The 15,054-nt window shown below is 35.0% G+C and overlaps 1 protein-coding gene across 2 annotated transcripts in view; it reads left to right on the top strand.

The window, feature by feature from the left end:
* The window catches only part of PRDM16 (PR/SET domain 16), a 454,135-nt gene that overhangs the window by 407,699 nt on the left and 31,382 nt on the right, over positions 1-15,054 (top strand). For both annotated transcript variants that reach the window (XM_075279930.1, XM_075279929.1), the window contains exon 5: positions 7,235-7,337. In XM_075279930.1, coding sequence (XP_075136031.1) covers positions 7,235-7,337 — 103 coding nt within the window. The remainder of the gene's footprint in view (positions 1-7,234; positions 7,338-15,054) is intronic.

Consider the following 15,054-nt stretch of genomic DNA (forward strand, 5'->3'; position numbering starts at 1 on the left):
CCCTGAAAAAAATATACATTTTTTTTTTCCTAGTAATTAAAACAAAGGAAAGTACTTGGGAACCCTGGGAGCAGCCTCCACCTCTTCCTCTCTCTGTTCAGAGCTGGGATAGAGGAACGGGCCGGTCTTGTGCCCAGATGTCTGGACCCCTGGCTACATGGGCTGACGGGAAGTGAGCCTTTTGTTATGAGCAATTCAATATCTATGGTCATTCTGTGGCATGAAGTCTGGAGGCCTGCGGAGTCATTAAATAAAAAAAGCATTGGCAGTGGCTTTTCCAAAAATCATTAAATTACTATAATATAAAAATGTTACAAAGTGGACACCTAGATATACCTGTTTTATCCTATGTAAATGAACGCAATGCCGGCGCTATTTTACACAAGCCATATGTACTAGAACTTATAGATAAAAGAAATGAAGGAAAAAATTGTGTGTATATTTGAGGGCGTCATAATTTGTGGTACAGACTACAAGCCCCCCACCCACGTAACAACATTTGTGCTGATTTCTCTACCTACAATTTTATACTTTCATTTCACTTTGGTATTACAAAGGTTTATCATGTTACTTTGTGTAGTCTTGTTTTAACCAAAAAATTTCAGATTTGTATATTGTGGCATAAACATTGGACCCAATTGTCTGAGTCTATGGGGAAAGTATGGCATTTGGGACATTATATTGATTTTTATCTAACAAGAAAGATAATGTTATATGATATTTAATTATTAATTATTTCTTATTTTTGTCAAATGAAAAAAAAAAATGACATAGTATTGTTGCGCACAACAAGAGGGTGCTATACTTCCAATATATATTTATGTAGATGTGTCTTATCAGCTGTGTTGAATTATTTTCCTATGGATTATTTGTTACAACTTTACATTTTTTTATAATTTTTTTTGCTTGTTTATTACGCCCACGTTGCAACTTTTTAATTTTTTTGTTAATTACACCCATGTTACAACTTTTAAAAATTTTTTATTATTATGCCCATGTTACGTTTTAATTTTTTATTATTTTTCTGATTATTTATTACGCCCATGTTATGACTTTTTTTTTTTTTATTTAATTTTTTTTATTTTCCAAATCAATGTAATATGTTCTGCCATAAAGTACAACTTAGTTAGCACTCCTCCCCCTCCCCACCCCAACTTTCTACCACGTAAGCGTGAGCCATTTATAGAGAGGCAAGTTTATTGTTTCACACAAGAAGCCATATCCTACATCAGGGAGACACAGCTAGGCATTAGCTCTGCAGTACTTGGTTATTCTGGAAAGGGCTTGGGCAAACATATGGGACATTTTCAGACCTAAATAATCAATTAACGTTTAAAGCCCTTCCTTTGTTTGTACAGATGACAGGTGAAACGGGAAATCCTCAGATAACACAATACCATTTCCAATCTCTTTATCATTACACTGAATTGAATGAACTTATATTAGGCCAATAAAATAATCGCTCACTCATCGCTACCATATCCCAGAAACCATGAAAATATATGAACCCGACCTATCTCTCCAATATTTATTCAATTTTATATTTTTATTTACACACCATTTAAGCTTTCATGTGTCTAAATAAACCTTGCAAATGAATTAGATTTTACACGGGAAGAACCAGGAGAGAGCTACATACAATATATATATGTATCTGTACACTGTATATAGTGTGAATAGCTATGGCTGTATTACATGTCATATAAATAATCTAGCTATATTAATAAAAATAACCTGATCAAATATGTCATTTATATTTGGTATATTATTTTTATCTATTTTCTACACATTAGAACATTATTATAGTACATGCCTATAATATTATGTATAATGTATTAGATGATAGGTGTGTAATATACAGCATTATCTTATTGCATATAGTGCTAATGAACATGATATTATGTATAATATATTACATGATAGGTGTGTAATATCTTATTGCATATAGTGCTAATGAACATGATATTATGTATAATGTATTAGATGATAGGTTTGTAATATATTACCATTCTCTATGTATCTTATTACATATAGTACATGCATATATTATGTATAATGTAGTAGATGTATCTTATTACATATTGTACATGCATATAATAATATGTATAATGTATTAGATGTATCTTATTACATATTGTTCTAATGGTCATGATATCATGTATAATGTATTAGATGATAGGTGTGTAATATATTACCATTCTCTATGTATCTTATTACATATAGTACATGCATATAATATTATGTATAATGTATTAGATGTACCCTATTGCATATAGTACATGCATATAATATTATGTATAATGTATTAGATGATAGGTGTGTAATATATTATCTTATTGCATATAGTGCTAATGAACATGATATTATGTATAATGTATTAGATGATAGGTGTGTAATATGTTACCGTTCTCTATGTATCTTATTACATATAGTTCTACTGATCATAGTATTATGTATGATGCATATATGAGGCATACAGTTGTATATAGATTTTCCTATAGGACAATAAATTGTTTATCACTGTGATAAACAGAAATAAACTATCACAATGCAATTTTTTTTTAGTTGCCCCCTAACAAGTCATTTATGACATTCACACAATATGAACATATTCTATTTTCCCCCTATATTATTATGTTTATTTTACTTATACAGAATTAGGTTAAAATAACATTTTTTAGTCTTTTTTGGTACATTTATTTTATTTTTTTAGAATGACTAGAACTGGTTAATAGCTAATATTTAGTAACAAATAATAAAACCTTCCAGGACAGTTCTTAAATCCTCTCCAGTTTGTAGAAGAATGCAAAAAGCATCAACAGTTAGAAAACTTGGATTGTGTTTGAAAGGAAGAAAAAAAAGTCTCTTTCCTCTCTTGATTTGCAGCTTGTTGTAGCCTCTGATACAGACATAATGTAGGCAGGGTCTCTGGAGAGATGAGATTAGGGGGAGTGTCTGAGCCTTGGATCTCAGACCATTGAGAGAGTAGGATAATCTGCAATGAAACCCCACCTCAGAGAGATAAAGTGATGATGCAAAAGGGTAGGATAGTTCAGGGACTATCTTCAGGCCTGGCACACACACACACACATACACACACACATTTTCAGACACACACACACTGTGCCTTGTGTGTGTCACTAATGCATGAAGGATGGTGTTTGCAACGAACTCAACAGACTCTGCAATAATAACTGACTGGAAAGCCCTTGACACTAGTCAGGTCTCTGAACTGGTGCACCTTACACAAAGGAAAAAGGTTAGATGTGTTTTTGTGTTTGTTCTGTCACTTTTTAACATTTTATTGCCTTTTCTGTCTATCTTATTTTCCCTGCTTGAACTTGAGGAAAGTTACAACATTGACTTTCAAAACAGTTTCCCCATTGCTTGCCAAGGAGGACACCTCATCCTCACGCTCTAGGGTTACCTTTATCATTTTTAGTATTTTTTTAATTTAGTCTTTTCTTCTCTTGTCTGCGAGTTATGAATTTATTTTTGTCACGAGATTTGTAAAAACGAAGTTGCTTTGAATAGCTATGGTTAAAAACGAGCGTGCGGAAAAGTGGAAGGCTCTGCTGTAGCTTTATAGCATGGACCTCGCCATGATGCATGAGTAGAGAGTGCCCCCTAGTGGATACAGCCAATGGGCCCATGTCATACACTCAATAAATAACATGCTTGTGAAATAGTGCAATCTCTTTCTTTAAGAAAAAAAAAACAAAAACACTGAGGAACGAATTAGGCTTGGACATATATTACTTTAGTTTTCTATATTTTCAGCTTTTTTATATTTTTTTGCTAACAATTTTTATTTTTTTAATGTTTGTTATGCGGTCAATATCGTATTATACATCATATCCTTAAAGAGAATTTCACACTTATTCCAGCATAATTTATTTTAGAATTATCAGATTGATTTGTTTGATATTTTTTGCTTGTTTTGCGTTTTTTTTAAGCAAAGGTTTATAGCAAAATAATCTGACATTATCGTGTAAAGGGTTAAAAAAAAAGTAAATGTAAATTTATTATTTTATCATCTACATTTATTGATACTGTTCGATATACGGTGCAAGCTGTATGTGTGATTTTTATGGTAACAGGAGCACAACATTGTGGCTCATTCCTTCTATACTTGAGTCCTGGCTATAAGCAGAAAAAAAAATAATTAAAAATAAATTAAAAAATTAACAGTGTTATTTTTAATCATTAAGCTAGTAAGGCTTGTTGTATGTCTAGCTGTTTTTTTGGGATGAGATATTATATATTAAGAATATGTTGGAGATGAGATCTGATGCCTCCATTAAACAGGAGCAGGAACATTTTAGGAACATGTCCCACTACTGAGCAGAGGGGAGAGCAAAATGATTTGACCCCCATCCAAATAGGTCATATAAGCATTTTAACCAGCAAGTGGCTCTTGACTATATCAAAATCTATAAAGGTATCTGGATTCTTTATTTATGACACCATACCTTTATAGAAAGCCTAAGTATCACTGCAACGTCATGAATGTGTTTCGAGCCTCAGTCATGATTTTCATGTTATTTTACAAAAAAAACATTCAGTCTTGATTTATTTTGTTTTTGTTGATTTCTTTTCCATTTCTGAGTTTTAGAATTTTGGAAACAACATTGGAAATAGGATATGGAATTTCAAATAATGTATAAAAAAAACTCTGATACATTGTTATTGTGTTTTTGAGAAAATTAAAATTTATTACTAAAAATATCAGTTTAGCCCTAATATTCTAAAAAGCAAATCCATTCAGCTCTCTCCTGTATCTGCCTATTTATTTCCGAATATACATGATATAGAGCTACATCTTATGCATGAGTATTCTATGAGTTGAGGAAGAACAAAATTGAAATAATTTTTGGTGACATTTTTAAAATCAGATAATAAATCTATAGAATAAAATAATATGTGAGTATCGCTTAGTAAGGTTTAGATTTTTTAATAATTGATCTTTAATGAAGTCTCTTCCGATGAGATCTAGCACTGTATATGGCTGTAAGGAGATCTGAGAATCTGCTGAGTCTATGTAGACGATATGCTGATACTTAGTTGCTTCAATTGTTTTATAAAATTAATTTTTTACTTTAATATTTTCAGTGTTTTTTTAGTTATTTAAAATGACTATATACCAAATAATGTCACTAAATGATGACGCTATATACTTAACATTATTTGTAGATATGCCTTAAATATGAGCTAACATCAGGAAATGATTCGTAAATGTTTTGGTAGTGAATATTCGATTCTTGTCTAATAGACTAAACTGCTATTTTAAGTAAAATTTATCAGACTGAAGTAGCCCCTCGGGTCTGGCTAAAATCCCCCTGGGGGGACACATTACACAGCTTGAGAAACCCCAAACTTACACATGATCCCCGTCCATAAACTATTAATGCACTTTTCTATATTAGCCAAAACTCTCAAGATTCAGGAAAAAAAAAAAAAAAAAAAGCCCATCTAGCTTTTAAAAAAATCTCTTCCAATTTTCATTCAATCTTATTTGTCTTATTTTTTTTTATTTGCGACATAGAATAGGCTTGTTATTTTTACAAACTCCAGAGTTCACCATATAAAGTTTTCTAAGCACGTGTTTCGAGTGTGGTCAAGTCAAACAAACGGATACTAAATTTTTCAGAGGTTGAACATTATGGCTGGAACCCAAAGGGTTGTACGAACTATCGTATCAATATTATATTTCGGTTTAAAACATGGGGGGGGAATATTTATTTGGCTTTGTTGGCTGTAAAATCTGAAAGATTGTGTTTATTGGGTTTACATTATCAAGTCGTGGCCTGAGTGTAAAGGGTTAACCATGTGCCCATAGCCATTTATTTTTGGGTTGAGTAGATTCGACGCAGTGCATATGGTTTGCAACGCAGTCTGTGCTTTGGTTAGAATTTCACACCTGGTAGGGATATTATACAGCATTTTCAAGTATTAGGTTGAAAGATCTCTGAAACGTATGAAATTCGCAGCGTTCTGAGGATCTTAATTAACCCTTCGCGTAGCCTGGTGTTGTTGACAGTTTACAGTTACCGGAATTTTTTTTTTTTTCTCTCTCCCTCTTTTAAGTGTTACAGAAAATTGTCTTAAAATGTTACTTCGACAAATGATCGGAGCAGGTGTGAGAGGTGTTAATTACATCAGTTTATTATTCCGCTAAGACATAAAATACAGCAAATCCAGCATTGGCAAGGCCAATAAATATCCCACCCTATAGGAAAATGTCAATGTCTTTGTTATTTTCATTGCCGTCTCCATACTCATGTGAAAAAAAACAAAAAATCAGACTAAAAACGTGAACTTTAAGACATAAAAATAATACAATGTGTTTAAGTGGACAGACAATCTGGGTATGTGTGTTTTTTATGTTTTGTTTTTTGGTTATATATAAAGTTTATTTTTAATATTTTGATTTTTTTTTGTTAGAATATTTTGTCATAGGAGTATAGAGAAAAAAAAAACGTCTTTAGGGAGCGAGAAAAAAATCTGTCCTATGTAGCGGTTTTATAAGCCTCATCTGGGTCTCAGTTGATTTGCCACAGTTTAAGCCACTGAGCAAATGCACTAAACCACTACAGATTCCATTGGAACGCATAGAGCGGCGCTGAATTCCGAGCTGTAATGTCCTTTGGAAGATTATGTCATTGCCAAAATGCTGTTTGTTTTCCCTCCGCTCTATCTTCCTGCAGATACATTGCAGCCCTGTCACGTTAAAACACAATTTATTTACAGAAATTATTAAGTCATTTGGTGACCCCGTTCCCACATCGAATGTTAAGGATCCGCTTGCGCTCTGTAAGATCCAGTGGGTGTGCTGTGGGTATTTTTTTTATGTTAACACCATAACTGGAATATCGCCCAAAGCCGAGCTTTGCCAGAATTCCTTCTCACTACACATCTCTCTGACTTGTATACCCAACCATTAAAAATTTCAACACTCAATTTTAAGCTATACATATTGCTTTAACCCATGCGAGAAGGACCCACAGGTCCAGCACGTGATCGGGATTTTATATGCTTTGCATTTGGTTATCTCTAAGCATACTAAGAACAAGCGCACTTGTTACACAATTCTACAATATTAAGTAATATTTTTTGCGTTCCGTTTTTGGCCATTCCAAAAAAGTGCAAAGTATATGCAAAGAATCTAAGTGCAAAGTTTATGAGGGTTGTCGCTTATGTTGTGAACTCACTGACTCTACCTTTCTTTATGCAGCTTTTTTATAAAGTTATCAAAGACATTGAGCCTGGAGAAGAACTGTTAGTTTATATGAAGGAAGGGAATTTTTCCCTTGGAAGCATGCCCCCAAACCTTGAAGGTAAGCCACTAGTATTAGCGCATCTTACCACCCATAGACACATAAACCAATGAAACAACCAATCATTCCGAATCAAGTTATAAAATGTCAAATATTGTATTAAAGATGTATTTTATGTGATCACGTCACTGCCATGAGGATACATATAGGTATCTAATCTTATATACCAACGTAGTAACTGAAGACTACAAGGGCCTATTGCTATAAGATGTCACAATAACATGTATATACACCAATAGATTATTCCTATCTGATGATTTACCTTGAATGTTAAACATTGTATTCTATTATGTTTATTGGTTTTCCAACAAAAAATTACAAAATATTCCATTTTTTTTCTTATCTTAGAAATCATCTCCGCTACATTACTCTTCTCAAAGCAGGGGGCCTGTCTAAGCAATGCAGTAATACAGTATACGGGTTACTGTATCTCAGCACCCTAGTTATATATACTGATATACTGCAGCACCTGTATGTCCGGCCACATGTATAGACTTCCCCAGTTCAAGTCACAATAGATTTATGATGGCCAGTGACATTTTTGTAAATATTCTGCACATATAAGACATCACCATTGCATCTATGAGAAATGTTTCTAATTGTTTGATGCTTATACGAGAGCTGAATGCACTTAGGGTTTGGTTGGGTTTGTAAAAATGTTGATATGTACTGGCATTTATCTTTTTTTTTTTACGTTTTTCTTTAAAATTAACCCAATATATACATGTAAATACAAATGCAAGGTATAGAAGCAATAGTGGTATAAAATGAAGATATTTGGAGGTATAGCACTTGTGAACAGGTAATAGAAGAAGGAATGTCAGGTTTAGTTTACTTGACCAATTATAGATCCATCTTATGAAGAATTCTGGGTGACACCATTGTATGTGACTCATATCAAGCAATATGTTACAACCAACATCAGCACGGACTGTACGTATACCGACATGGAATATTTAAAGGGATATACTCATTGTAGTGGTTTGTTCTATTTTCTGTGTCCACGTCAGAATTTTACCAATAAGCTTCCATACTTGTTTTTGCATGCTAGATGGATCTCATTGGTGTCTAAAGATTTATGGATATTAAAAGGATGTGGCAATGACGAAACAGACATAAAATGACATAGAGGCTTCTGCTGTAGGATCAGCTAGTGCTAGCGCGCCACCTAGTGTACAAGATAAGCTGTATCCAGACACATTTAGACTTTGATACAGTCAGGTGCCTTCAGTGATCAATAAGAATTAGACCTTTGGTACATTTTCAGGATTATATCCAGGAGCCACATAGAAACTGCATGTAGCTAAGGGCTCGTCCTGGTTTGAACTGGCCTTGCTGAATTTTGGTACCCGACCATGAGAAATCTAGGTTCATGTATACGCTATATTTCAGTGTATACAATAGTTAGTGTTGTGCAGTCCAGTGGTTTTACAAATGGAAAGCAATGTAATTATTGAAGTGTTTACAGGAGCACAGAGTATTTCAGAATAATCTGCCTTTATGTTGGTGGACCATAATACTTTCATAAGCCCGATCACTGTGTCTGTATATGTTCCACCAGATTTACTTGTGGATCGACTAGAAAATGGACAAAATGGCCATCACCACATTGGATAGAGACATGTTTACTTCTTTGTCTTCTGATTGGCTTTCGCCAAAAAATATATAATTCAACCCAACAACCGAAGGAAAAGACACACTTGTAAGACATAGGAATTCTACTCCAAGTGCTGGCCACCATATGAACACTGACAACACTACACAGTGCCTAAATGGTACCACAACTGAGGCCATGGCCAGAGAATAAGCTGTGAGAGGGTCCTGGATATTGAGGACTGAGGCGCAGTTCACATCTGCGTTCTGTATTCCGTTCAGGAAGTCCACTTGGAACGGAGTAAAAAGCTATGAACTAAGAAACCACATGGACCCCATACACTATAATGGGGTCCATGTGGTTTCCACACTGTGTTTGCATGAATCATGCGGAGAGAACAGTGGTGCTTGCGCTCCCAGAACAGAATACCGAATGCCGATGTGAACCAGACCTAAGTGGTCGATGACCTGAGTTATTCACTTCTTTCTGCCTATGGTGCTGTCCACAATAATTGCTTTTTTTCCATGCTTGATCCTTCGATTGCTCTAGCCCGCTATTAGCACATGTACATTGTTATCTCACGTGGGAGAGTTATTTTTATATATGAGAAGTCAAGTGAAGACCAATAAGGCCAGATGTCCTCCATGGTCATTAGTGTCACAATTCAATTGATAGGTTCAGTAATTTCACTGATGTAAAGGAAAAGGTCATCATTAATGATAAGTACAATATGAGAAATAGAAAGGAATTCTCACATAATTGCCCCAAATATTAGGTCACTGCTTGACAATAGCCTAGAGGGGTCAGCTGCGGTTCACAGTGCAAAACTAAAGGTCAGCTAACCTTTATGATAAATCGATTCAGTATCAAAGGCAACTGTAATAGAAATGTAGTAAGTGGTCCTGGGGTAGCATAAGAAGGTCAATGGTTGCAAAACCTGTAGATTAGTATTGTGATGAAATACATATTTGCTAAAAATCAAAAACTACAGAATGAGAACTTAAAGGGGCCTTTCACTGCCTCCACCAGTTCCTGGCATCTATTTATAGACTTGTTTCACTGATTCCAGCGCAGTTGTAATATTTTTTCTCTATCCCTCTTCATTCCTGAGCAATCAGCGCAGTTACTTATGGTGACGGATATGCTACTTAGGCTCTGTAGTGTCATGTGGGCGGTGTCAGGCAGGAATAATAAAGGAGGTATGATTCAGAGCTTTAATGACAGGCATCGAGTGAATCCCACTCCTTCCCTGCTCCTGCCTGATACCTCTTACCTGAAAGTAGAGAGACTAAATAGTATATCAGGCACCAAAACTAACAGTACTTAATGCTCAGGAATGGTGGGGGTAGAGAGAAAACTGTGTTGTAATCAGTGAAGCAAAGCCTATTAAACGTTACAAAGAGCTAGTCTTGGCAAAGTTGGTGAAAGATCCTCTTTAAAAATCCATATTCACAATACCCATACAAGACTACCCCAAACAAGAAGACCTTGTGGTTAACCTCTAGCCTGATGCTGTCTGCTCCACTTATAACATTTGATGCTCAACATAGGCTACCTTTACATTGCATTTGGGAGATCCCATATGTCTTTTCTCATTGTGAAGAGGTTAGATCTCCGCATAAGGGAAATTATAAAAATCCAATATACTTTTCGCTGACATGGTAAAGCAGAATTTTTTAAAAGTGATGTTCGAGAGGCTTTACCTGGTTTGAAGACATTACCGGATCATATAGAGGCCCAGAGTCATCTTACTGTGCCACTACTAGATGAAGTCTATGAACGATGACCTTAGATGTGGAACATAGAGATTGAGAAAACATCTTAGAAGCCATAGTTGCTTAGAAGCCAAGTATTCTGTATTGTATACAATTCCTTCTACTTTTCAGGGGGCATGGTTAGTGGATATGCAACAAGTCATAGATTTGTGCCGATTTCATCACAGAATCCAACAACACTGACTTCCCATTATGATAAATCTCCCCGTTTGCATTTTTCTAGCAGTGCTACATTAAAGGGAACCTGTCACCATGAAAATGCTGTGTAAACCGGAGGTAGCATGTTATAGAGTAGGGGGAGATGAGCAGATGTAGCTACAGTTTTGTCAGACATGAGTCATTTATTCATATATTTCTATGCTTAGAAAGAGTAATAGAGTCCTGTGGGTGGTCCTAACAGTAACTAACAGTCACTGTTAGGACCGCCCACTAGACTCCTAAGCATAGAACTGAGAAATAAATGGATAATGACATTAAACTGAACCTTTTCCATAAAAATATATATATTAATCTGCTCGGCTCCTCTTGCTGTATAACATGCTGCCCAACATTTTTATGATGACAGCTTCCCTTTAAGTTGCTTCCTTGTACATCATATATATGCACTCTGTGAAGCATGGTCCCGGGCAAAACTGATTTTTTTGTTATTAAATGAAATAATCTAAATTCAAATTATATATATATATATATATATATATATATATATATATATCATATCTGAAAGCAGCAACTCCCTCACTTTACATAGGGGATCCATTTCCGTTACATTTTCAATGTACCATATGAATAAATGAATTGTCAAGGTCTAGATCTGTCCACACCAACTATTCATAAAAATACCACCGTGTACGTGCAAATTTTCTTTTTCAATTGTGCCAGGGCCGAAAAAATTCAGTATCCGACATATTCCTCTCTTCAGATCATTTTTTTTTCTCCCTTTAACTGTGAATTACACGAAAACAAATGCAAAAATGTTCTGCATGAAGATAATTATTGTAAAAACCTTTTGTGCCAACCCTAGCCAAATGCACTAGACCCCTTATCTCTGCTGGAATTTTGAGTAGGGTTCTTGAACTCCTTTGAGACTTTATTCTGGTAGATTAGCATGTCGATGCCATATAATTGCCTTCCCCTTGGTTCTTCTGAAAGCTATTAGGAACTGATTTATTTTTCAGTAACATTCCTCTATTGTCCCGAGTGTTACTGATGGAACTTTAGATAGACGCTTGTTGCAACCACATATTTTACAAACAAGGCCGAACACTGACGGCTTTTTTTTATGTAAGATATTTAAGTACTAACCTGTTTTTTTTCAGCTCTGGAGTTTTCTTTGTGTCTCAAAGAATGACTTTGTGAATGGGGCTTAGGTACCATCAATGATTTGGAACCGCATAAAATCTAGGAACGTAGAATTTGAGAAGTGCTCCCAAGCATCATCGTAATCTTAAGAGTCTTAAGGAAGTCTGGACAATTAACTGGTTCATCTACTGGAACCAAAGTCAGATAGTCTACTACCTAAGTGTATCAGAAACGTCGGTGCATTACAGGAGTTGATCTCCTGACTATGGTTTGGTCTTGTTTTTGCTTGTATAATTGGATCTCCAGGGTAAAGAATATCTAAAGATAATCAAATTAATGCTAAGGCCTCATTTTACTGCGGTCTTTTTCAACATGGAGTCTCAGCCTAAGGCTAAAGCCTCACATTGCGGAAACGCAGCTTTTTTTGTTGCAGTTTTTGAGCCAAAGCTAAGAATGGCTACAAGAGGAATAGGATATATATATATATATATATATATATATATATATATATATATATATATATATATATATATATATCTTATACTTCTCCCTTCTGCTGAATCTACTCCTGGCTTTGACTCAAAAAAAACCGCAACTAAATCTGCAACAAAATAAGCTGCAACGTGGGGCCTCAGCCTAAAGAGGTTTTTTTGAGATTACAAATTGGTTAATTTCTTTAAAAAAAAAAGTGCAAAGTGCACACTTGCCCACAGGTTGTGTGTGATATTACAGCTGAGCACCTTTCATGTTGATGGAGCTGGGCTGTAATACTAGACCGCCCATAATTTTGTAATCCTGTCCACCCCTTCAGTGTTGTATTTATTATACCAAGCTATTGCGATGTTCTTACAAATAGATATGAGTACTCTGCAGGGGTTGGGACAAGTGTTGCCATTGCCCCCAAGGAGACATCACTGCATTACTACCCAAATAGTAATTACTGTATAGAAAAAAAAGGTTTTAGAATAGTGAAAAAGTCGGCTACAGACTTTTCCTACTCTGTAAAGATAAGATAAGATAATCCTTTAATAGTCCCACAGTGGGGAAATTTCAGCATGTTACAGCAGCACAGTAATACAGATACAGGATAATACACAGTAATATATTACAGGACACACATATGCTGAGAAGAGAAGATATACTAGGAGTCCATAGCATGCAAGGAAGAGAAGAAAGAAAGAATACTTCATAATAATAATCATTAGTTTTCTGTGCGGAGTGATCTTCGCTTGGTCTGTTGTAGATTATACAGCCTGATCGCGGTTGGAAGGAAGGACTTGCGATAGCGCTCCTTCTCACACTTGGAAAGACTTGGAGTATGACATGCTGCACCTAACCTTATGATATAACATTGTATCCAGTTAACGTAGGGTATAAGCAGCCCCAATAAATCTAGGGTTCCCGCTGTGTTCTGGGTAAACAATTTAACCCATTGGATCCTTGCTTTCCCAGTAGTAGAGGTTGGGGCCAATCAGACAGACCCCTAATTATTAGACATCAATAGTAGGAAACCTTATGACTGCCAGCTCATGAGCAATGGACAGTATAGACGCTTATTAAGGCCGGTGCATTCAGCCTCTCAATAATTCCCATACACCTGAATTCAGGTAGAATAACTTGTGCCTCGACCTATAGGTGTAGATCAGAAAATGGACATCGTGGCACATTTTTAGTGCATTTATTGGCACAAACGTCCATGTGCGACACATAGGTGCCAAAATTGGTATGGCAAGATTAGTAAATTTCCCCTCTGTTTCTGTCACTCCCAGTCTGACAGATTCTGAACCCCCACCACCCCAGCAGAGGTGGATCATCCCTTGAAGTGTAAATTTGTTATATCTGTATCACCAAGCACTTGTTAGGTCTATCAGTTTGGGTCAGCAAAGGAATTTAATAATAAAACTTTTACAAATATTTTCGGCAGTTATTTCATTTTCCAGCTGTTCTCATGTTGTAGACTAATGCCGCAGATTTAATAAACCACAAGCTCAGTTATGTGAAGTCTCGTAGCTTGTTGGTCTGGAGGAGAAGCTGTTATGAATAGTTATTAAGTGCACAATAGAACCAGTTTGTTTCCCAGCTTCTTAAATTAACTCAAGTGATCACCTAAGGGTCAGGATTCCCATTATTGTTCATTTTACTGGACATCCTGTAGGGAAGTAATAACGGGCAGACAGAAAGAATTGCTGATGTCTATTTCCTTATTGTCCTTTGTGACTAAATTAATAAGTTAGGGGCTTCATTACAATCTTGAAAAATATAGTAAAAGTACATAGATAGATACTGTAGATAGATAATGGATAGATAGATAGATAGATAGATAGATAGATAGATAGATGGATAGATCATAGATAGGTAGAAAGATAGATAGATAGATAGATAGATAGATAGATAGATAGATAGATAGATAGGAGATAGATGATAGATAGATAGATGGATAGATAGATAGATGATAGATAGATAGATAGATAGATAGATAGATAGATAGATAGATAGGAGATAGATGATAAGATGATAGATAGATAGATAGATAGATAGATAGATAGATAGATAGATGATAGATGATGGATAGATAGATAGATAGATAGATAGATAGATAGATAGATAGATCATAGATAGATAGATAGATAGATAGATAGATAGATAGATGGATAGATCATAGATAGGTAGAAAGATAGATAGATAGATAGATAGATAGATAGATAGATAGATAGATAGGAGATAGATGATAGATAGATAGATGGATAGATAGATAGATGATAGATAGATAGATAGATAGATAGATAGATAGATAGATAGATAGATAGGAGATAGATGATAAGATGATAGATAGATAGATAGATAGATAGATAGATAGATGATAGATGATGGATAGATAGATAGATAGATAGATAGATAGATAGATAGATCATAGATAGATAGATAGATAGATAGATGTATTAGATAGATAGATAGATAGATAGATCATAGATAGATAGATAGATAGATGATAGATAGATAGATAGATAGATAGATGTATTAGATAGATAGATAGATAGATAGATAGATA

The sequence above is a fragment of the Leptodactylus fuscus genome, chromosome 6 (assembly GCF_031893055.1).
Source record: "Leptodactylus fuscus isolate aLepFus1 chromosome 6, aLepFus1.hap2, whole genome shotgun sequence".
Classification (NCBI taxonomy): Eukaryota; Metazoa; Chordata; class Amphibia; order Anura; family Leptodactylidae; genus Leptodactylus; species Leptodactylus fuscus.